Genomic DNA, 24,051 nt, shown 5'->3' with positions numbered 1-24,051 from the left:
CTGCCCCCAGCCTCTAGCCCTGTCCACTTTGTCCCTTAGGCCTGCCCCTGATGCCCCGAGTCTCTCACCTGCAGACAGCACAGACTCTGAGTTAGCTTCTTAAAATTCCCCTCAACAGAGTGCCACATGTTACATCCCAGCCTTCTGACAAAATGGGTGTTGGCACCCCGCACTCTGTGACTTAGTGTTGCATAACAAACTAACCCCTCCCTCAAAAAAATAATCTTCGTGAAATAAACAATAAACATGCAGTCTCTTGCATAGCTCTTCTGGTCAGAAATTGGGGAGTGGCTTATCTGGACAGTTCTCGCTCAGGGTCTCTTATTAGGCTCTTACCCACTTGCCACAGTGATTGAGGATGGAAGATGGCTTCCACGGTGGTTCACTCAGGCTGTAAATTGGTGCACAGTGATTGTAGGAAGCCTTGGGGAGACCTCTACCTGTGAAAATCTCCACTGGGATGCTTGAATGCTCTCAGACGAAGGTGGCCAGATCCTGACAGAGTGAGCAATCCTATTCACTACCTATTCCAACCCACACTCACAATCCTATTCACTACCTATTCCAACCCACACTCACAATCCTATTCACTACCTATTCCAACCCACACTCACAATCCTATTCACTACCTATTCCAACCCACACTCACCATCCTACTCACTACCTATTCCAACCCACACTCACAATCTCACACTGTCCCTCTGCCATTTCTAGTTGGGTCTGCCCACCAGCTCTGAATCAATGTGGAAGAAACTGACCGAGAACACAAGTGCCAGGTAGTGAGGAACATCAGGGGCTGATGCAAGCTACCTATCTCACCCTTTGTACACTTCCGATGAACACTTTTCCTATCACACCCTTTGTACACTTCCCCGTATCAAGATGAAACAATCTTAGTTGTTCTTTTGCAGAGCTGCCAGCTTAAGTTGTGCTGGGATCAAGAATAATGGGCCTCGGCAGTTTGTGTTCCTGAGTTGTATCCGTGCCAGTGGATGCCCATACGCTCCAGAAGAGAATTTGACATCGCTGCTGCCGTTATTGCAGTGGAGACCCTGGCAGCAAAAGTAGCTACCACAGTTTATTAATCTTTCATTCTATTAGGCATGACAAATTTAAATCAATAGTTATATACATTTCGATTGGCTTTGAAAGTTATAAATTTACAAACTCAAGTTCCATTTGCTTTTGGGATAACATCTTACAAGGACTCCAATTTGCAGTAAGGCTTGTTAAGGAAGGGAATGGCTCAGTTACTTTTAGCCTACTGGCTATGGGTGGGTTAAGACTTCTGTTGGTCTTTTCTGTGTCGAACACATAGATTGCAAGCCCAGCGCCACTTAGAGATCTTTGGCAACAGTTAACTCTGCAGCTCACACACGATTGAGCCTGTATGACAATGAGTATTCAGAGACAGGTAATACCTGGGGGGTGCTCACCAACCTAAGACAGAGTGCCTGTGTGGCCTGGACAGGTGTCTCCATGATGAGTAAGGTGACCTGCTGACGTCCCACGCAACCTAAGTCGGAAGCTTGTTTTTTAGTAAAAGGGGGGACCTGTAGGTCCCTGGCCCCCGTTTTGGGTAACTGTTGCCTTGCTTGCTGACCTTGACCTTGATATCCTCCTTATGCTAATTCCCTGCGAGATTCCACCCTCCTGAATGCTTAAGAGAAGTTCCTTGTCTGTGTATCCTGCATATCGGGCATTAACAGCTTAGATGCAAGATTGTAAAACATTGGAAGCAAACTTCTGCCCTCTGGGGTTCTCCCATTGTGCTGTAAGCCTGTATTTAAGACCTCCTCCCTCCTTCAATAAACGATGTTCAGCATTCAAAAAAAAAAAAAAAAAAAGAAAGGGAAAGAAAGAAATTGAAGACAGTGATGTTCTAAAAAAGGAAGTGGTGATGGTGTCATGGGCCTATGAGGATGCTGGACTAAAGTCTATGAAACTGTGCAAACAGGACAATTGCATACTATGTGAATTATCTGTCAATAAAGATTATATATATATATATGACGAACCAAGCAGAAGGAAAGACCAGAACAAGCATCTCGATTGATTCAGTAAAAACAAAACAAAAACTAATGGTGGCGGCGCACGCCTTTAGTCCCAGCACTCGGGAGGCAGAGGCAGGCAGATCTCTGTGAGTTCGAGGCCACCCTGGTCTACAGAGTGAATTCCAGGAAAGGCACAAAGCTACACAGAGAAACCCTGTCTTGAAAAACCAAAACAAAACAAAAACAAAAACCTTTGGACAACTTCATGGTCCTTTTTGGAGGGTGTTGAACCCAGGTGCATGTCCTTGCAGAGCACAACACTTTCACTGTGCTGTAACCCCAACTCTTCTTTGGGAGACTTCTGTAAGCACCAGGCCAGAGAGATGGCTCAGTGTCCTTCCAGAGGACCTGGGTTCGATCCCAGCACCCACAGGGCAGCTCACAACTATCTGTAACTCCAGTCCCAGGGGGGTTGATTCTTCTTCTGGACTTAGACACCAGACAAGCATGTGGTGCACATATAAACATGCAGGTAAAACAATCATACACATACAATAAATTATTCAAAATTGACCCTCTCCACATTATGTTCCTCAGCTCTAAATGGGTCCAGGGTTCCCCAAAAAGGAAGGCAGGGCCTCTCCTTAAGGGTTCCTACTCATTTTTAGACTTCTCTCTACATAATAATCAGTGAACACGGCTTTGGAGATATGTTAGAAGTTCACATAGATATTAGGTGAGCCATTATAAGAATCATCTGTTGTATTTATTTAGAATGATGATTTAAACGAAATACATTTGGGCACAGTAGATATTTGACATGAAGGGCAGTTGTATCAGAATGGTCATCAGAAAAATAGTAACATTTTACACATAATAACTAGAAAATATTTTTCTGTCTGATCACTTAGGTTAGAAATCCTGAGAATGTTACTCTCTGAACAATTAGGTTCTACTTCATAACTGCTCGGAAAGAATCCTTTAAAAAAGCAGGCGATGGTGGTGCAGCCTTTAATCCCAGCACTCAGGAGGCAGAGGCTGGGGGATCTCTGTGAGTTTGAGGCCAGCCTGGCTACAAAGAGAGCTTCAGGACAGCCAGGGCTGTTACACAGAGAAATCCTGTCTCAAAAAAACAAAAACAAACAAACAAAAACACAAAAAAACTTTAAAAAAATGCTTTGAGGTACAAATCACCTACATATTCAACGTGAGTCCCGAATTTTACAAAGATTTAAACAAACAGAGCAAATGATTACAGGTCACTGGCTCCTAAGACATCTCAGTCAGGCTCAAGGACGCACTGTTCCACAATTTCCCGTAGGTTGGGGTTCTCCATCGCAGCTGCCACTCGCTCTTTGTCATTTATCTGCTTGTTGACTGCAAAACACGTGGACAAAAGTTAACAGAGCTGTGTCAACAGAGAGACCAGATGGCCATTTGTATTAGCCTGCCAAAACAACAGATTTAACTCCTTGAGAACCTACAACTAATTATTGAGAACTTTAAAACTCATCATTCAGTTTCTTTTAAGATTTTTTCTTTTGTGTGTGTGCACACACACGTGTGAGCATTGCTCACAAGTCCTATGGAGGCCAGAATAGGGCTGCTGCATCTCCTGGGGCTGAGGCTCTAAGTGGGGTGCACTGAACCCCAGTCCTCTGGAAGAGCAACACAGGCTCTTACCACTGAGCCGGCTCCCTAGCCCCTCCTAATGCCATGTCTAAGGTCTGGAAAGCAGTTCCAAGAGAAAAACACTATTGCCCTACCACTCCTACAGCAATGCTACTCCAATTTCTTTCTTTCTTGCCATCACCAACACACATTTCTACAGTCAGAGTGAAATTCTAAACTGCCGCTTTCCCCACTTAAGCCTGCTTTTTAAACTACAGTGCTGCTTACATGGCAAAAATTCTAAGTGTTTTGGCCAGGCATGATGGTGCCTACTTTTACACCCAGGACTCAGGAAGAAGAGGCAGGAGGATCTCTGTGAGTTTGAAGCCAGCTTGATCTATGAAATGAGACCAAGTCTCACAAATAAATAAAATGGACTGGGGATACAGCTCAATGCTATAGCACTTGCCTCGCATATATGAGGCCCTGGGTTCAATCCCCAGCATTGACAAAGAGTAAATAATTAAAATAAATAAAGTGAGGACTGAAAAGAGTACTGGATGCTTTTCCAGAGGACCTGGCTTTGATTCCCAGAATCCATATAGCAGCTAATAACGTAACTTCAGTTCCAGGGAGTCTGATGCCCCTCCTGGCCTCTGCAGGCACTGGAGGCATGCAAACAGGTGCACAGACATGCATTCAGGCAAAACATCCACACACATACAATAAAATAAATAAACAAAGTGAGGGGTAAAGCTCCTAGTTTCTGGGGCTTGGTGCACTTACCCCCGGGAATGTAAAGCTAGGACATGATTTTTACCCTTGTCCTGACAGTACCTAACAGACTTCTAGGACAGGCTGGCGGGCTTCCTCTGAAGCAGTGAACATTCTCTGCACCTCTCTCCTAGCATACATTTTGATGCGTCTCTCTCCCCCAGCCCTGTGTGTACCTTTTGGGCTCATGATCTTCCATCTCACGCTCACCCATCACCACCCTGCGCCTCCCTCCTCTGCTCTTCTTTACACTATCAGTCTATCTAGTGACGAAAGCTAAACAAACATTTTTACCATTTACTTGAGACAGAGTCTTTCTATGTAGTCCTGACTGTGTAAACCAGGCTGGCTTCAAACTCAGATTGGCCTGCCTCTACCTCCGACTGCTGGGACTGGAGGTGCGCACCACCACACCTGACAATGCTCTTCTCTTTACTTGGTCTCGTCATTTGTATAATATTCTGTTTCCCATGTACCACGTCACTAATTAGGAAACATGTCTTTTGCTGTTTTCAAATCCCACCTCTACAGTTTTCAAATGACTATTAGCTGACTTCTCTCTGCAGACTAGGGGTCTTCAATAGACTGTCACCCCCACTTCCATCCTAGCACATTAACTCTAACAGACAGCCCCAGCCCTGAGACTCCCTAATGCTTGACTTGTGAGATCCCCAGTTTCAACTTTCCCACAGCTAAGGGGCTGTCAGAGCAGAAGCAAACCTTTGAAGTTCACGATCCCTAGAACTGGATGTTTACAGATCCTTTTGTAGCCTATGGACTGAACCAGTTACTATTCATGGGCCCCAGTTTACCAGAGACACAGTGGAAAATGACCTGTGATGGAAAAGCACAGCTCTTTTTGCAGGCACCCCAGTAGAGAAGTGGCTGACAGATAACCTAGTACCCAGACAAAAGTATTAGCTGCAGCCATCTGCAATTACGTCTGCCATCACTTACTGTCTTCTTCTGTCGAGTGAGTTCCTTCAGAAATGTAGATTTCCAACTGGAAAGAAACGAGACAGAAGCAAAACATCTGAACATCCTAAGAGCTCAGGGAGGGGTGTGTGGGGCAGACGCAGGGATCAGGGAGGAAAGCCCAAACCCTCTTCCTAATATCATAGACCTCGACAGGATGGAACCGACAGTAGTATTTCCACCAGTTGACCTGCAAGGGGCGTATGCGCGCATGGATTTCTGTATGCATACACACAGTTTTGTACAGAGATCTCACATGATCTTTGCCCTCCCCTCTTATCCTTCCAAATCTGTATCTAATTTACCCTCTGTCCCACTTCCCAGGGGCGCCACATCAACAACCTAGTGTTGTTTCTTCCTTCTTTCCACACTCACTCTCTCACATCTTTTTCTCTTACGCATATTTTATATGCACACACAGTTACTGTTTTACAAAAATGAGACAAATATGTAGTTTTTTTGCATCCTCCTTTTCCTCTATTATCTTGCGAAATTTATTCCCAAGTGTAATACCAGTAAAGCTATTTCATTTAGACTTGCTAGGCCCACAAATTAGTCAACTCCTAAGCACAAGAGCTTTTGCAACAACCACAAAACTGCTGTGGCTAAGGCAAGCCTATGCAGAGAGCCCAGAGGCACAGAATCACCACGGAGATCAACGTTGTTTGATGGAAAACACTCAGAATCTATCATAGTTAATAGGGACCTTAGAGACCATCTAGTTCAGTCTCTTAAAAATACAAAATATGGGCTGGCAAGATGCTCAGTATGTAGAAGCGCTTGCCAGACACACCTGATGACCTGAATTCAATACCTAGAAGTCACAAAGGAGGGAAAGAAGCAACCTGAAAGTTATGCTCTGACCTCCATACATATGCCACAGACACACTATTAGAAAGACCACCATGCAGATTCCCCCAGTGCCATAATGCTTATTGAACCCATGAGTATCACTCTCCATTCCTTCACTCTGGTTAAAAATTACACATGACTCAGTATTCTGAAATAGCCATAGGCTGGGCATGGTGACAGATGCCTGTAATCCCAGCACTTGAGAGACAGCAGCAGGTGGGTCTCTGTGAGTCTGAGGCCAGTATGGTCTACATTATGAGTTCCAGGACAGCTAGAGCTACATAGTGAGACCCTGTCTCAAAAAAAGGCTGACAAACAGAGATGAAGAATCAAGTATTTACCCCCATATTTCTTTATGAATTATTAATATACCTCAGTGTAACCAAATAGTTAATGAGGCAACTGTCATCAATAATGGGACAAACTAAAACTATAGCCTCTTGATGTCATGTAATAAGATCATGTTTATTTGGTTTTCTTGCCAAAAATGAGTAACAATCTAATCATAAAACATCTGAAGGGGGCTGGAGAGATGGCTCAGAGGTTAAGAGCACCTGCTGTTCTTCCAAAAGTCCTGAGTTCAATTTCCAGCAACCACATGGTGGCTCACAACCATCTGTCATGAGATCTGGTGCCCTCTTCTGGTCTGTAGGCATACATGCAGGCAGAACACTGTATACACAATAAATAAATAAATCTCTTTAAAAAAAAATCTGAAAACCCAATGTGAGAGACAATCTATGAAATGTCTACTCTACACTCTTCAAAAGTGTCCAGATCACTGGGTGTGCTGATGGTGCTTATGATCTCAGCACTTGGGAAGCTGCCAAAATGGAGTCTAATGAGAACATGTGATGGGAGGGAAGGGTAGTAACGGGAGGGTACATTGCCATAAAGGATATTACTGGACAAGTGGGGAAACAATTATATGTCGTTTTAAGATTTATTTACTTTATGTGTATGAATGTTTTACCTGCATTTATGTATGTGTATAGCATGTCCATAGGAATTAGAAGAAGAACAGGAGTTACAGATGGTTGTGAGCCACCATGTGGGTGCTGGGAATTGAACTCAGGTCCTCTGCAAGAGCAGTCAGTGCTTATAACCACTAAACCATCTCCTCAGCCCCAAAACAATATTTTTTTTTCAGTTTTTTAAAATTTATATTTATTTTATGTGTGTTGGTGTTCTGCCATGGGTGTCTGGTCCCTGGGTACTGGAGTTGTGAGCTTCCATGTGGGTATTGGGAATTGAATCAGGGTCTTCTGGAAGAGCAGTTAATACCCTTAACCAGAGTCATCTCTCCAGCCCCCAAAACAATATTTTTAACGTCACAAAAAGTGGGGACAACTCAAATGTCTAACAACTGATAAGAAAGTAAAAACAACAAGGTGTCTCTATACAATGGAATATTATATAATACAAAAGAATGAAATACTGGGCTGGGGATTTAGCTCAGTGGTAGAGCACTTGCCTAACACTCGCAAGGCCCTGGATTTAGTCCTCAGCTGGGGGGGAGGGGGGGATGAAATACCTATACATGATAAAACATAAACACTGAAAACATACTAAGTCAAAGAATCCACATACTGCATAACTTCATTAAAATGAAATGTCCAAGCAAACCATGGAGACAGGAGATAGATGGTTGTCCCAGTACAGAGAAGGGCGAGGTGTAAGAGTTGAGTGACTGCTAGTGAGTATACGCTGACAGACAGCATTCCTCCTTCCTTCCTCCCTTCCTTCCTTCTGGCCTGCCTGGCTGCCTGCCTTCTTTTCCATTTTTGATACAGGATCTGGCTATGTAGCCCAGGCTAGCTCCTATCTCAGCCTCCCGAGTGGTGACACTACACTTACACACAACCACACTTGACTGGATAAAGGCCTTCTCAGAGACAGCTGCAGAGCTCTGCAGGAGTTATGAGAATCCACTATTGTCCACTTCAGGGGGCTTGTATGGTGTGAGTTATATCCTAACAAGTGTCATAGAAGACAATCTGGAGTAGGCACATGGTTCAGTGCCAGGGCACTGGCCTAGCTCATGTGAGGCTCGGGTTTAAGATAATAACAAGCTTTCTTACCTTGTGTTTGAATGGCAGACACCGCTGAAGCTTTACTCTTAAGCACAGTCCTGTGACAGAGAAAAAAATCCCATTATCTCTTTATCTCTCTCTCTCTCTCTCTCTCTCTCTCTCTCTCTCTCTTCCTTCTTTTTGTTTTTTTGAAACAGGGTTTTTCCGTGTAACAGCCCTGGTTATCCTAGAACTTGTTCTGTAGACCAGGCTGGCCTTGAACTCAAAGATCTGCCTGCCTCTGCCTCCTGAGTGCTGAGATTAAAGGCCTGGTCTTTTATTTCTTCTTATTGGTTTTAGAAAAAGCACAAAGCTCAGACTGTGTCCACATACTATACAACAGCCCAGACTGCATCCATATACTGTATGACAGCCCAGACTGTCCACATACTATATGACAGCTTACACACACACACACACACACACACACACACACACACACACACACACCCTTACCAATAAGAGTTGCCAAAGAGCAATGAGGTACTGTTGGTGTGAACTTGATAATAACCAAATAGTCTTCTTCATTGATTTCCTGAACCTCCACACAACTCTCCGTTACCACTTCCAGTTCTTCTAAAGTATTGGGCTTTTCTGGGTCCCGGATAGTTCGAATCAAATCTACAGGAATCAGAGACAAGGCATTAAATGAAAACATGAGTATCCCAAGTGAGGACAATTCTTCCCATCTCAACTGAAGCACTGACTACTTTTTAAAGATTGATTTTATGTAATGTTTTGTCTCTATATGTGTGCGCAAATATGTGCATGGAGTGCCCACAGCAGCCAGAAGAGGGCCCCAGACCCCCTGAAGGGGCATTATGGACAGCTGTAAGCTGTCATGTGGTTGCTGGAAACTGAACCCAGGTTCTCTGCAAGAGCAGCCAGTGCTCTTAACTGTTGAACCATCTCTCCAGCTCCCACCACCCCACCCTAACTTTCTTTTAAACAAACATTTCAGCAACTCCCAATTTTCTGACGGAATTTTCGGTTACTTTTGAGAAAACTATTTTCTTGGATCATTATTAGCCCACATAAAGAGGAGGAGTTTCTTAATTCATATCCTTAGGGAATACGAATGGGAAAAACATCAAGGGAGCACCAGAGGAATTTCAGCTGACGAGAAGGTGGGATTAAGTCTTTCAGTATTTCACATTTAAACTGAAGGACAGAACCAGCAGGTATTTCCTTAGCTTGGAACCCAGTGTAAGGAAAGAGCAGAAAAGAAGGGTGGGGGCCAACCACCAGGGTCTTGCACATCTAGCCACAGGCAACAGGGATTCCTCAAGAGAGAGAACAAGGAAGAGAAAAGGACAGTGCTGTGAGCTGCCAGCAACAAGGTCCAGAACCAAAGAGCAGCACTAAAGACAGCCACAGAGAAGCTAGGCCTAAAATCAGCACATAACAGGGACAGAGATGGGACAGGCAATAGTTCAAGGCCAGCCTGGTCTACAGATCGAGATCCAGGACAGGCACCAAAACTACACAGAGAAACCCTGTCTTGGAAAAAAAAAAGGGGGGGGGGATGAGAAGCACTTTGGCTGAATATTGCAGTTACCAGGAACGCTTACAACAACAACAACAACAACAACAACAACAACAACAACAACACACTGTTGTCGGGCCTACCCCTAAGCATTCTGATTGAACTGGTTTAAAGCGTGACCCCAACAGCTAGAGTTTTTAAAACCTCTCAGATTATTTTCTTAAAAATTTTTGGTTTTATGAACATGAATATTTTGCCTACATGTATATGTGTGCAATGTGCATGTGTGCAGCACAGGGCGCATGCCTGGTGCCTGCAGACATTTGAAGAAGGCTTCAGCTCCCCTGGATCTGGAAGTTAGGATGATTGTGAGCCACCAAGTGGGTTCTAGGAATCAAACCCTGGTCTTCTGCAAAAGCAACAAGTACTCTTAACCGCTGAGCCATCTCTCCAGCCCTCTCAGGTCATTCTTATATGCAACCTAGTTTGAGACGCCTCGGTGTAAAGGGAAGGAAACCCACAGATAGAGCCCTGAAAGCTGGCTGCGGCACATGCCTGTAACCCTGGCACTGTCAAGGCTGAAGCAGGAGGAGCCTGAATGGTAGGACCTCCAGGTTGCACTGAGACCCTGCCAAAGAAAGAAAAGGACCCAACCGGAAAAGTAAAGAGGAGCAGAGAAGGGAAGAGAGGAATATTTAACAACATCAACATTTACAGGAAAAGCTAAGGAGGAAGACTCTGAGTTCAAGGCCATCCTGGGCTACACTGTGAGACCTTCAAAAAGAAAGAGTGAGAAAGGGAAAAAGAGGTGGTCAGCTTCAAACACTCCGGGAAAACTCAGGCTTTACAACTAAAACTTGTTAGTCCATGAGCCACTAGGAAGAAAGCAGTTTGGCAGTGCAAGGGGGAAGCCAACAGAACTGAAAATACGTTCCCAAGGCAGAAGCTTTACACGGAGGCTAGAAACCGGACAAAGATTAGGGGAATCTGAGCCTGTGTTTTCAAAGGGGGTTGAAAAAAAGGAGATGGAAACTATGAAGGGAGGCTGGTAAAAGCAAGCAGAAGGGAAGGGGATTGAAGAAGAGGAGGATGCTATACCCTGCGTCAGCAGGGGCCAGGACAGGAGTGCCATCTTACCTTGAGGCTACAGAAAAAATACAACAAAGAGAAGACTGATGAGGACAAAGTGGGGGCAGCGGAGGGAAGCAGGGTTTTAGTTGACACGGGCCTGATGCTTTTAGGAGCTCTGGGTCTGTTTTATCACACATACCTCCCCAGTGACCACATGAGCAGCTGGGGAAATCAATCAATCTTCTCTTCCCCCAGGCCATCTTCTGGCCTTGCCAATAAACTAGAAAATGAATTTGAAAATACAGGCAGAAAGGAGGATAAAATTTCATTTAGCAGGTTATTATGGGATTGGGGGAGATAGGGTTTTCCTTCTCCCATCCTAGGCTTCTCCTTGTAACCTTAACTTGTAAAAAGCTGTATTATGTTCTTTGAACACTATTAAATCCTGAAATTAAGTCTTAACCCCTTATTAACACCTCTAGCTTTCTAGCGAATTGAGAAGTTTGATTTCTTTAAAAAGGTATCAAGCTGCCGGGTGGTGGTGGTGCATGCCTGTAATCCCAGCACTCGGGAGGCGGAGGCAGGTGGATCTCTGTGAGTTCGAGGCCAGCCTGGTCTACAGAGTGAGTTCCAGGAAAGGCCACACAGAGAAACCCTGTCTTGGAAAAAAAAAAGGGGGGGGTGGGGGTATCAAGCTTGTTCTCCCATTCTCCCCTTACCCACTAAAAGTTTTTGCTGCTCTGTACTGACATCAAGGTCTGCTCTTGCAGAGGACCTAAGTTCAGGTCTCAGCACCCACATGTGGCAGTACACAACCTCCTGTAACTCCAACTTCACGGAGAGCCAACACTTCTGGCCTCCCTGGAGACACACACACATAAACTTTTTAAAATTAATGTTTAAAAAGAAAATTCTTAGGCTGGGCGGTGGTGGCACACAACTTTAATCCCAGTACTGGGGAGACAGAGGAGGCAGATCTCTGTGAGTTCGAGGCCAGCCTGGTCTCCAAAGTGAGTTCCAGTTAAGGCGCAAAGCTACACAGAGAAACCCTGTCTTGGAAAAAAAAAAAAATCATTTAAATTTAAAAGTTTTAATGGGGGTTGTGCTGAGATGGCTCATCAGGTAAAGGTGCCTACCACCAAATAATATTAACCTCCTGGGTTCCATCCCCAGGACCCACTTGGCGGAAGGAAAAACTGACTCCAGCAAGTTGTCCTCTGACTTCTGAATTTGCACTGTGACGTGCTTGCATGCATGCAAACATGCACAATGTAAATAAATGTAATAAAAGTCATTTAAAATTTCAGTATTCAATTCGAACCTATTATCTAAAGCAACAGCCAGCCACACACCTCCCCCTGCAAACACTGGTATCTCCTTCTGGACTGCTAATTCCCTATGTCTTCTCACCTCCATATTTTACTCCAGTTTCTTCAAGCTTATATGACCTCTGACATCCAGGTCCAAATTACTCTTCAAGGCCCAACTCAAGTAACCCTCTTACATCTTTTCAGATGTTTCTAGTCCGTTTACTATAGTTCTTTCCTGAGTGTCCGTATCTCCTACTTAAGCTTGTGACCTTCTTCTACTGCATACTATATTTTTGCATATGTGGGTTTCATTCACTATAAACTTGAGGACTAGAATCATCTCTCTTGCAGAGTTGCAGTGTGCAGATGCTATAGATAGAGGGACGGTAGGACAGGAATGTTTTGTGGAGATAGAACACTCATAATTATCTTCTGCCTGGGGTTGTCAGCCTTGCCTCAACAAAGAGAGAAGTAAACCTGATTAGCTCCCCGGCTCTTTCCATCCTTGGAATGATTCTTCCTAGCCTATAATCCTTACCTAAACTGTATTTGTAGGATCAGATTGATTGCTCTCTCACACTCACTCTCTCTTTTTTTTTCTTTTTGGTTTTTCGAGACAGGGTTTCTCTGTGTAACAGCGCTGGCTGTCCTGGAACTCACTCTGTAGACCAGGCTGGCCTAGAACTCACAGATGCCCGCCTGCCTCTGTCTCCTAAGAGCTAGATTAAATGAGCCACCAACGCGCAGCTAGGACCAGATCTCTTAGCGCTACATCTAGGCTAGAGGTAGAGCACATCTAGCTTGCATGAGACCCTAGATTTTCTCCCCCCCCCCACCCAGAAAAAGAATACTACAAGTGTCGGAGGTTGGGGGGGGCAAGGAAAGGCTGGGGCGGGAGGGTCAAGGGTGGAGGAGGAGGTGGAGAGAGAGAGAACAAGGCACTAAGTTTGGAATCACAATCATTTTCTCTGTTCCTTATTGACAATGTGACCTCCCGGTACTTGTTCAACCACTCCTCCCCGCCCTCCCTTATCTGTACAATGAAGCCAGTCCCTCAAAGTGGAGAGTATCTGAGAGAATACATACATACATACATACATACATACGTACGTACGTACGTACGTACGTACGTACAAGATATATCTCTTGACTATGTAAGAACTGTACATTTGCAGCCTCACGCTGCGATGTCTATTTCAACCTCTTCACTTCTTACTGACTCTGTCACAGAAGAGAGTGGCTGTGACCTTGGGCCAGCCCCCAACAGTGGCCTCAGCTACGGCGGGAGGAGCGCCGGTTCAGTAGCTGAAGAAGGAACGACTCTCGGCTTTGCTCCCTGCCCACTGTAAACTCATTCTGCCCACACACCCTGACATAGTCCCTAGAGCAGTGGGCAGACCAAGGGAATGAAGGTTTATGAGTTTCAGACTCAATTTCGCACCCGGTTTAAGAATAGCCCGGGTCCCAGAATGACCGAAATTGCTGCGTGACTTGGGACCCGGAAGTACACGCTTCCTTCTAGGTCTGGCAAAAACCCAAGTGTCCACTCCAGCCCAAAAGGGAGGCCCTCCTCCACCCTCTCTCCCCTGCCGCCTCTCCAAATAACGACAAATGCTGTTCTGAGTAAAGTTAATTACCATAAACCTCTAGCGCTTTCTCTTCCATGATCCGGGGCTGCCGGGCAGCTCCCCGCTCAGAAAAGCCTGAGAGCCATAGGACCCTGCTCAGCGTCCAGGAGAGCAGCCCGGACACTCGCTCCATTCTCACGTTCCGCCATCCCTGGCGACTGTCCCAACCGAGCCACCGTCTTTCCGCAGCCGGCCTCAGGAGCTATCAACTTCCTGGTCTTCAAATAAACCAAGACACGTGTAAAGGTTTAGGGGAGCAGAAACTAGGCGGGACTCAAAACAGTAACGCGAAGGACTTAGGGAAATAAACTGCAAAGACTACATGCCCCAGGATGCTTTGCTCTGTTTCGATGGGACAGTTGGGGGGGGGGAACCCACCACGCTTGCCGTTAGGCCCGTTGCATGCTGGGATGTCTGGGGTTTACCCGAGTGGCGGCGAACTGCATTCTGTGACTTGTAGTCTCATCCAGAGGCTCAAGTAACGGACTGTTAGGCGTCACCAAGTGCCCCACTCAGCTACTAGGAAGAATTAAAGATGAATCCTGAAGAGGTAGGGAAGAGGAGATCAAGGTTACTACTGTTAGATGAAGCCCTAGAACGGAGACTCTCCTCAGCTATTTCTCAGAGAAAGCTGCTTCCAATCAAATCTTTCTTTCTTACTTCCTGATCAGGCCGGAAGTGGATTTCTTTTGCGGTGAAAGGGAGTATTTTAGGCGACCAGTGTTGATAGTTAGGCATGACGAAGGGGCAGGGAAGACTTGGGTTTTTGTTTTTGTTTCTTCTAGAGACAGTCCAACTCAACTTCCCTCCATGGGGAATATTTCTACCTTACAGCGAGAACTTTCTCTGTGTTCACTGTGTGTAGTGATGATAATGGAAATCACCATTTTTAAAAAAGCATCCCTTAAGCTTTCTTGTGTTCATGGCTGTGATGGGTGCCAGTTACAGGGTGATTGTGTTTCCAGCCTCAAATATTTATTAGGCACTTAATTTTCATAAATAAAGGTTACAAGCTAAGACACTCAAGCAGCTTACAATCTGTGAAGGAGTCCACCATTGGTGTGGAGTTTGCAGTTAAAAACAACCAATTTTACCAGGCATGGTGGCTTGTGCCTGTAGTTCCAGCACTTGGGAGGACGAGGGAGGAGCATTGCCATGAGTTTGTGGCCTACTTTGGTTACAGTATTTCAAGCCTGCCTAAGTGAGACCTTGTTTGATGTTAGTGACAAGTCTCGTCTCTTTGAAAAGAAAGGATCACTGTGCAGAATTAGTCCATGATAATATAACCTACATTATCTTTAAACTCTAGTTGACTTCGACTTCACCAACCTATAATTAAGTCCCAGGAAATTTTAGTCCAGTCCCAACAATATCCCTGTCATCTCTCCCATTTCACTTCATAGCCATTGAAAGGATAACCCCAAATTCTTAAGGAACGAGTTTAATACGCTAAGATCTCCCCTTTGTGTGAAGCCTGACTTCTCACAGAAGAATCGATAACCTTTCACTGTTGCACACTGTAACCCTGAGTGTGTTTAAATTGTTGATTTACAAAAACTGTCTCCTTCATTAAACTGTAAGCACTTAGTGAGCCAAGAGCCTTTTGTGTTTGTATTTGAAACGCACAGTAAGGTGCCAAGCTCACGGTGAATGCTCAGTATATATTGAATGAATTAGTGTCCAAAGAATAAATAGCCAAACTTCCTGCAGTCCTTTCAGACCTCAATCAAAAATATTTATTGAATCTCTGTAAGAGCACTGTCCTTGGCATGAGCAGGTGGCATGCAGAGGTTTTCAAACGTTTTTAGTCACAGACGTTCTTAGCACAACAAAACCTTAGGAGCGTGACAGATAGAGCTATGCAGGGCACAAAGGCCTGGAGGAAGTGGGCAGCCTCTAGCTCCTCCTCTGCCGGTTTGGCCCGCCCGAGTGCGGCGTTGCGGTTCGGGGCTCGGATTGGCTGGGCAACCGTCCAGGCCCCGCCCCAAGGGCCTGCCCCTCGAAGCCCCGCCCCTCCGGTCCCTCGGGGTCCCTAACGGCCCTCGGGCACCTCTCACCGCTGGAGCGCTTTGCTCGCGGCACTGTCTATAAAGTTGTTGTTGCTGCTTCCGCCACCGGAGGAGGAAGATGGCGTCGGGAGGTGGTGGCTGTAGCGCTTCGGAACGACTCCCTCCGCCCTTCCCTGGCATGGATCCGGAGTCCGAAGGGGCTGCCGGGGGCTCAGAACCCGAGGCTGGGGACAGCGACACAGAAGGGGAGGATATTTTCACTGGCGCTGCTGCAGCTGTGAGTTCCCACCCTTGGGGCAGCAGACAGGAAAGCTCCCCTCGAAAGAGAAGAGGAGCTTTTCAAGGGTTCGAGGGCTCTGAGGATAGTGGGCCTGGTGGGAAGTCCTCGTCCAGTGTCAGCAGTCAGTTCTCGAGGGCCCTAAGGGCGAAACGAGCCCTCGAGCCGGGCTGCCCAAGCCCGGGCGGGAAGAGAGGATGGGGGGGTGTGGTGGCTTCCCCGCGGATCCCTAATAGTCAAGAGCAACCTAGGCCGTCCTCTGGCCCTGCGGTGTGGTTACTTCATGGATCCACCTGGCAGTTCTGCTGGTTTTGTCCTGGGGAGACTACCTTAATATGACAGATAAGAGAAAGGGGTGCAGTCCATCAGCTCCCCGGCCTTAGTGCTCCGAAAGTGGAAACCTGATCTAGGGTAGTCTAGGATCATGACCCGCCCACTGATCCGCTTGTTAGACCCAGCACTTCCTGGTCATTACCAAAAGCCCATTCTGGATCCTAGTTTATGAAAGTTAGGTTGTGACTCCTTTGATCTCCCAAAGGATCGGGCCAACAGCCAGTTGATAAATTACCACACGGACCAGACAGCGTTGCTTCTGTTAAAAGGAAACGTTAAAGTGCTTGGAAACAGATCTGTGCATGTGAAGAGGAAAAATGTCTCCCATGATAAATATCCAGGTTTCAAATGAGAGCTAGCTGCTGGCAAAACAAACCAACCCCCTAGACTTTATATGTGGAATGTCATGAGTTAACAGTACCAGGAGCGATGTTTTGGGCTATTTTGTGAGAACACTGACTCATACCACTTGGTACAGTTAGTTCCAGCTTATAAACGTCTTCCGTACTGACTCTATGGTTTTATCTCTCGGCTTGGTTTTTGTTTCTCTTCAGAATAGCTAATCAGTATCTGACTGAGTTAAACAATTTTTAATTCTGTACGCAGCATGTGTCTGAAAACTTTTAAGGTGCTTCTTATGTCAGAAAAAGTTTAGATTTTGGAGGCATTTCTTCCATGATCATAGTTAGAATTTTACTGTGTTGAGAAATTGAGGGCCTTAATCCCAGCTCATAAAGTGCTTGCTGGTGCTAATATAACAGCAAATTGCCTAATGATGTCTGTTACTCTAAAAAAGAATAACTCACTGCTAATGTAGTCTTTGTTCTGTTTTAAGTATCTTTATATAGTTAATCTCTCATAAATCATGGAGACCATGCTGGGCCGTGGTGGCGCATGCCTTTGATCCCAGCACTCAGGAGGCAGAGGCAGGTGGATCTCTGAGTTCAAGGCCAGCCTGGTCTCCAAAGTGAGTTCCAGGAAAGGCGCAAAGCTACACAGAGAAACCCTGTCTCAAAAAGAAAAAAAAGAAAAAAAAAAAGAAAGAAAGAAAGAAAAAAGAAAAAAAGAAACAAAACAAAAACAAAAACAAAAAATTATGGAGACCAGCTCCTGTTAGTAACTGCTAGGATGACAGATTAAATACCTGAAAATTGAAACTGGCACTAAGGAGCTATTTTCTAGAGTTCTCAATGAAGTTCTCAATGAAGGAGGCTGTGGTCTTACTGAGCTCAGCCAGGTAGCTGATAGAGGCCTGATACCTCTTTTTCTTAAGACTGTAGGATTCTCTTGTCTCCTTCCCAAAAAATGAGGGAAGAAAGGTCAGATTGACTTTGCTCTGCCACAGAAAGTAGATGCTGGGGTCCAACCCAGATCTTTTCAAATGCTAGACAAACATTCTACCACTGAACTATGTCCTGAGTCACTAATTATCTTTAGATTTGACCAAGAATACTAATCTTAAGTAAACTAAGGCTTCGATAAACTGTTTATTAAGGGCCATTAATTATAAATTATATTTTAATAGATGCTTTAGTTGTGAGCCAACAGATATAGAGGATTGCAGCACTTCTGCACAGTTATAGTTAAGAAAAAACACTGAAAAATAAAGAAATTAAGTTGGACCTATTGGCACAAGCCTATATAGAAGCTCAGCTACTTTGGAGCTGAGGCAGAGAGAGGCCTCTGTCACAAGTTCAAGGTCAGCCTGGGTACAGAGAAAATAATAAGACTTTGAAGTCTGATGCTAATCTGGGCTGCACTTCTTGCTATTTTATCTTTGGTTTTTATTTGTTATTACTTGAGACAGGTTCTCATGTAGCCAAGGCTGGCTTGAACTCCCAGTTGCCCGCCTGCCCCCACCTCTGAATGGTATGCAGGCATACTCCACCAAGCTCAGTGTTGCTAGCTTAACTTTGGACAAAGTATGCTGTGTGTACATTTCCTCAGTTCCTAACAAGAGGGAAAAGTAAGTATCTGTGGGTGGAAAAGTCACAACACTTGGGAGACTGAGGCTGGAGGATCAAGGCCACCTTGGACTTTATGGGACTTCAGGAGATTAAAATAAATAGGGACCTGAGCTTCCTGAGGACTGGACAGGGTAAGAAGGATGTGGTAGAATCTCTCTCTCTCTCTCTCTCTCTCTCTCTCTCTCTCTCTCTCTCTCTCTCTCTCTCTCACACACACACACCAGGAGGGTGCTGTATTTACTACTACTATTATGAGGGTAAAGTTAAGAAGTGAAATACTGGGAACAGTTGTTTCTACACAATAAATATTTAAAGAACCTTAACTGTTTTAGAGAGCTTGGGTTGTATTAGTTGATGACCATTTCTGAGTCAAAACTCCCACAAAACTAACAATAAATTAGAAAAGTTAATCTCAAAATGGTTAATAGTTCATCATAATCAAAGCAAACCCATAAGATTAGCTAAAAGTCATCAGAGTCAACACTTTATGGGTCATTGGCTTCCTATTATTTTAAGTTAATCTGTGTGTGTATGGATATATGTGTGGTGTGTATGTATGTGTGGTATGTGTGTGTAAGAGAGAGAAAGAAAGAGAGTGAGGGTCTTAAGCATTCTACCATTGAGCTACATCCCCAGCCCAAATTGATCTTCCTACTGTGGTTTGTTAACCTTTTAGAGACAAAGAAATAGGCATTAAATAATTGGGAAGCTGAGGCATGTACCATTTAAACTAATTCATGGTATGCATGCAATTTTCAGGACAGCTGCAGTTGTTAATCATCCCATCTGCTCTCCTCTACAGCCAGGAAGCCATATCACCCAGTAATAAAAATGTGATTTGTAATCAAAAGATAGGCCCATGAGGTCCTTCTCAAAATATATAAGCCATTCATTTGAGTTGGAGAGCCTGAAATCAAAAGAATCATGAAAACAAATCTGAAGTCATTAATAAAGTCTGAAACTCTATCCAGATCTTTGGTGTAGAATTGAATCAGGATAATTATTTAGTCGAAGCTTTCTTCTAGAATAGGGTTTCTCTCTCAATAACACAAGGGATTGAATTAGAGCCATTTCTAATGGCATTTCTAAGTTCTTTTTTTTTTTTTTTTTTTTGGTTTTTTGAGACAGAGTTTCTCTGTGTAGCTTTGGAGGCTGTCCTGGAACTCACTCTGTAGACCAGGCTGGCCTCGAACTCACAGAGATCTACCTGCCTCTGCCTCCCGAGTGCTGGGATTACAGGCATGCATGCAGGTTTTTACAGCTTCACTGGTCTGCTTACTGTAAGGAAAGGGCTTCATGGAAGCAGATCCCTTCGTCCTCCCAAGTTCTACCTCTCATCTCTTCAGCAGCATGCCAGGACCATAATAGGTTTCTCTTCTAAATAAAAAGGGGAGAAGTATGGTGGCTGTAGAGAAATTAAATCATTAGCTCTGATTTTGGCCAAAGCTGGCAACTTCTTTATTTTGTGATATGTCAAGTCAATTAGGAAATGTTTTCTCATTACTCATTACTCTCTTTTGTAATACCTGTAATCCCAGACCTTGGGAGGCTGAGGCAAGAAGGTCACAAGGTTAAGGCCAGACTTTGCTACATAGCAGATCCTATCTTAAAACAAAAACAATAAGACTTAGATTAAGGAGAGAATATAATTTACCTTTATTGGAGTTTAAAAATCTTGGATAGTAGACCAGCAAGATAAAGGTGCTTGCTGCCAACCCCGACAACCTGAGTTTAATCCTTGGCGCCCAGGAGAAAATTGACTCCTGAAAGTTGTTCTCTGGGGCTGGAGAGATGGCTCAGAGGTTAAGAGCACTGACTGCTCTTCCAGAGGTCCTAAGTTCAGTTCCCATCACCCACATGGTGGCTCACAACCATCTGTAATGAGATCTGGTGACCTCTTCTGTATACATAATAATAAATAAATCTTTTAAAAAAAAAAGAAAGAAAGAAAGAAAGAAAAAGTTGTTCTCTGACTTCCTCCACATATGTGCTCTGATGCATGCTCTTGTACTTGAGTGAGCACACACACACACACACACACACAAATTAATGTAATTTAGGTGGTGGACCATACTTTTAATGCCAGCACTCAGGAGGCAGAGGCAGGCAGATCTCTGTGAATTTGAGGCCAGCCTGGTCTACAGAATGAGTTCCAGGACAGCCAGAGCTACATAGAGAAACCTGTCTCAAATAAAACAACAAAAAAATTAATGTAATGTAATTTTTTTAATTAAGAAAAAAAAACAATTCTTATTCTTAGGTAGCAGTTGCTTGTGATCGACAGAATTAACATTTAAACAAAAAAGGACATGGACTTCTTACAATCCAGCCCTAAATCTGTAATTAGTACATGTATCCTGGGATGGGGGTATATGCATAGCAAAGATTGTAGTAAAAGCTGATAACATTATATTCTTTATTTTTAAGTCTATTCACTTAGCTGCAAAACAGATCTTCATGTTTTCATTGGGCAAATTTAAAATTCTGTGGCCATCCAACAATACCCACTCCCCTTTCCATTTCTAGTCTTGTTTCTGTGAGCATCATTCTACGTAAGAATATTTCCTGTTGAGGCAGGGTCTCACTGTGTTACTCAGGCTAGTCTCAAACTTGTAGTCATCTTACCAGGTTGACCCTTCTGCTTCAGCCTCCCCAGTAACTGGGGCTACAGTCATGAATTACTGGGACTAGCACAGATTGTATGAACTTGATGGCTACTTTTGTTAATTTTGAGACAAGGTCCCATGTAGTAGCCCAGACTGACCTCATGTTGAGGATGACCTTGAACTTCTGTTCTGCTGCCTCCACCCCTGAATTTGACTATTGTACATACCTCATATAAGTATAATCCTGGAAGTCTGGGCTTTTGTTTATTTTGTTTTGTTTTGGGGACAGGCTCTATGAAGTCCAGGGTGCCCTCAATCTCACATCTGCCTGCTGTGATCTCCTGAGTTCTGGGATTACAGGCATGCACCACTGTGCTCAACAGTATGTGTCTTTTTGTGCAGGCTTATTTTGCTATGTATAATATCCTCAGGGTTCACCCATGTTGTGGCATGTATCAGGACTTCATCTTAAAAGTGAATAATATTCCATTGTATATCTTTTCTTTCTATCCATTCATATGCCATTAGACACTTGGGTTGCTTTTACATTTGGGCTATTATGAAACGTGCTTCTGAACAAGAGTATGCAAACATAAAGTTCCTCTTTTAGTTCTTTTGTATCTATTCCTAGTAGTGGGATTGCTGGATCATATGGTGACTCTATTTTTATTTTTATTTTTTTTTAAGAACCTCAGTACTTCTACCATTTTACAATTCCATCTCATCTCTTTTTCAACCTTATGTGCATGTAGAGTAACTTCATTCAGTCTGGACAGAATTTGATGATTTTATTTTTTCAAAAATGAAAGGAATAACGATTTACCTGGTCAGTATTTTAATTCCATATTCTGTGAAACGTACATAATGGTTATTCCCAAAAGTTTAGCCTGTCTTCAATAAATTTGTGAGTATATATGTGTAAGTTCTTGTGGTAGAGGGGTGCATGTGTATGCATGCACATGTGTGCCTGGGTATGTGGAGCCAGAGGTCATGTTCCTCAGGAGCCATCCATCTTGAGTTTTGAAACAGAGTTTCTCGTGGCTGGAGAGATGGTTCAGTGGTTAAGAGCATTGGCTGCTCCTCCAAAGGACCCTACCTAGTTCAATTCCTAGCACCCACATGGCAGTTCACAACTCTCTGTAACTCCAGCTCTAGGGGATCTGGCATCCTCACGTAGGTATACATGCAAGCAAAACTCCAATGTACATAAAAAATAAACAAATCTTAAAAAGAAAAGAAATAGTTTCTCACTGGGACATGGACTTGCTAGTCAGACTAGTAATCCTAGGGATCGTCCTGCTCAGCCTCCCCAGCACTGGGAATTCCAACATGCCACCATGCCCAGCTTTTTAGGGGGAAACTGGCATAGAACTCAGGTCTTTATGCTTCCATGGTAGGCACCTTACTGATTAAGGTATCTCCTTAGCCCCTTCAGTAAATTTCTTTTTCTTTAAAGGAGTTATTTATTTTCTGTGTGTGTATGTCTCAGTGAGTGTGCTTGTATGTGTGTGGTGGGGAGGTTCATGTCATGCCTGGCTTTTACATGGGTGCTGGCAGTTGAACTCAGGTCCTCATGTTTACCAACTCCAGCCCTTCACTAGATTTCTTGACACAAGCTCTACTCTGGCCTTTTTTTTAATGATGTGGTGGTGTGGGGGTGGGTGGGGGATGGGTGGAAGGTCAGATGACAACTTTCTAATCAGTTCCCTCCTTCCACTATGTGGGTTCTGGGGATCAGACTTGGGTCTGTGAGGTTTGTGTGACTAGTGCTTTTATTCACTGAGCCATACTCCCAACCCTCTTCTCTAGTTTTAGCAGGATTCTGATATTGAATTGCTCTAAACTGAACCCTGGCCCTGCCACTGCTGTGCAGACCAGGCTAGCTTCTAACTCACAGAGGTCTGCATGCTTGCCTCCCTAGTGCTGAGGCTAAAGAATAGCACCGCATCTTACAATAATATTTTATTTATTTATTTATTTTGATTTTTGAGACAGGGTTTCTCTGTGTAGTTTTGGTGCCTATCTTGGATTTCGCTCTGTAGACCAGGCTGGCCTTGAACTCAGGATTAAAGGCATAGGACACCACTGCCCGGCTTGTAATAAGTATTCTAAACAAAGGTATATGGTTTTGTTTAGTTAACAGTTCTGTCAACTGGAACTCATGATAGTTATAATAATAATAATAAGGCTGGATGTGGTGGAGCTAGGAGGGCAAGAACTTCAAGGCCAGCAGGCTATGCGAGACCCTGTCTCAGAAACCAAAAGAAGTTTCCTTTAGGGTGTACATCTTGTACGGACACATGGCTTCAAACTATATGCTTAGATATGCTTTGAAGTTCAATTGAAGGTCAGGCATGGTGGCCCATGTCTTTAGTCCCAGCACTTGGGAGGCAGAGGCAGGCAGATCTTGAGGCCAGCCTCATCTACAGAGCCAGAACAGCCAGAGCTACACAGAGAAACCCTGTCTTGGAAAAAAAGAAGAAGAAGAAGAAGAAGAAGAAGAAGAAGAAGAAGAAGAAGAAGAAGAAGAAGAAGAAGAAGGAAGAAGGAAGAGAAAGAGGAAGAGGAAGGAGGAGGAGGTATATGTCATTAATTGTTCTGACAGTTTACCTAATTTTCAGCATTATAGAGGAAGTAGTTAGAAAGTACTTGGGGGAAAGAGAAGAGTTCTCAAAATGGCTAATAAGAACTCAACCTATGCCAGGAGGTGATGGCATATGCCTTTAATCCCTGCACTGGGGAGGCAGATCTCTGTGAGTTTGAGGCCAGCCTGGTCTACATAGCAAGTTCCAGGACAGCCAGGGCTATTACACAGAGAAAAAACCGTGTGTGTGTGGGGGGGGGGGGGCCCTAACCTAAATTTTATCTAGACTTGCCACCGACTTCTGGTTTCTGAAGGAGCCTGCTTTCTCCTTACCCAGTGTCAGGTCGGTTCTGATGACTTGGCTGCCGGCAGCTGGTAAGGGCTGAGAGTGGGGAGAGGAAAATGGACGCTCTAATCTCCCTCCCGTGGTCCTCAGAGCTTCTCAGCCCTTTAACTTTTGGCGTGAATAGATCATGGGTAGCTGCTGCAGAGAGTAGCCACA

The 24,051-nt window shown here is 44.3% G+C and overlaps 2 protein-coding genes across 2 annotated transcripts in view; one reads left to right on the top strand and one right to left on the bottom strand.

Annotated features, from left to right (window-relative positions):
• Window positions 1–2,741: 2,741 nt before the first annotated feature.
• Ciao2a (cytosolic iron-sulfur assembly component 2A) lies at window positions 2,742–14,127 on the bottom strand. Its single transcript, XM_036191656.1, has 5 exons — window positions 13,783–14,127; window positions 8,735–8,899; window positions 8,288–8,337; window positions 5,337–5,382; window positions 2,742–3,371 (listed from the first exon to the last, which is right to left on the bottom strand). Exons 1-5 carry the CDS (start codon window positions 13,904–13,906, stop codon window positions 3,274–3,276), a joined length of 483 nt encoding a protein of 160 aa, XP_036047549.1. The 5' UTR covers window positions 13,907–14,127; the 3' UTR covers window positions 2,742–3,273.
• Window positions 14,128–15,760: 1,633 nt separating this feature from the next.
• Window positions 15,761–24,051, top strand: part of Snx1 (sorting nexin 1) — a 38,272-nt gene continuing 29,981 nt past the window's right edge. The window contains exon 1 of the mRNA XM_036192975.1: window positions 15,761–16,059. Within this exon, the coding sequence (XP_036048868.1) occupies window positions 15,901–16,059 (159 nt within the window). The 5' untranslated portion in view covers window positions 15,761–15,900. The remainder of the gene's footprint in view (window positions 16,060–24,051) is intronic.

The sequence above is a fragment of the Onychomys torridus genome, chromosome 7 (genome assembly GCF_903995425.1).
Source record: "Onychomys torridus chromosome 7, mOncTor1.1, whole genome shotgun sequence".
Lineage (NCBI taxonomy): Eukaryota > Metazoa > Chordata > Mammalia > Rodentia > Cricetidae > Onychomys > Onychomys torridus.
The sequence above is the reverse complement of the archived record's forward strand: the minus strand, read 5'-3'. Positions and strand labels throughout refer to the sequence as shown.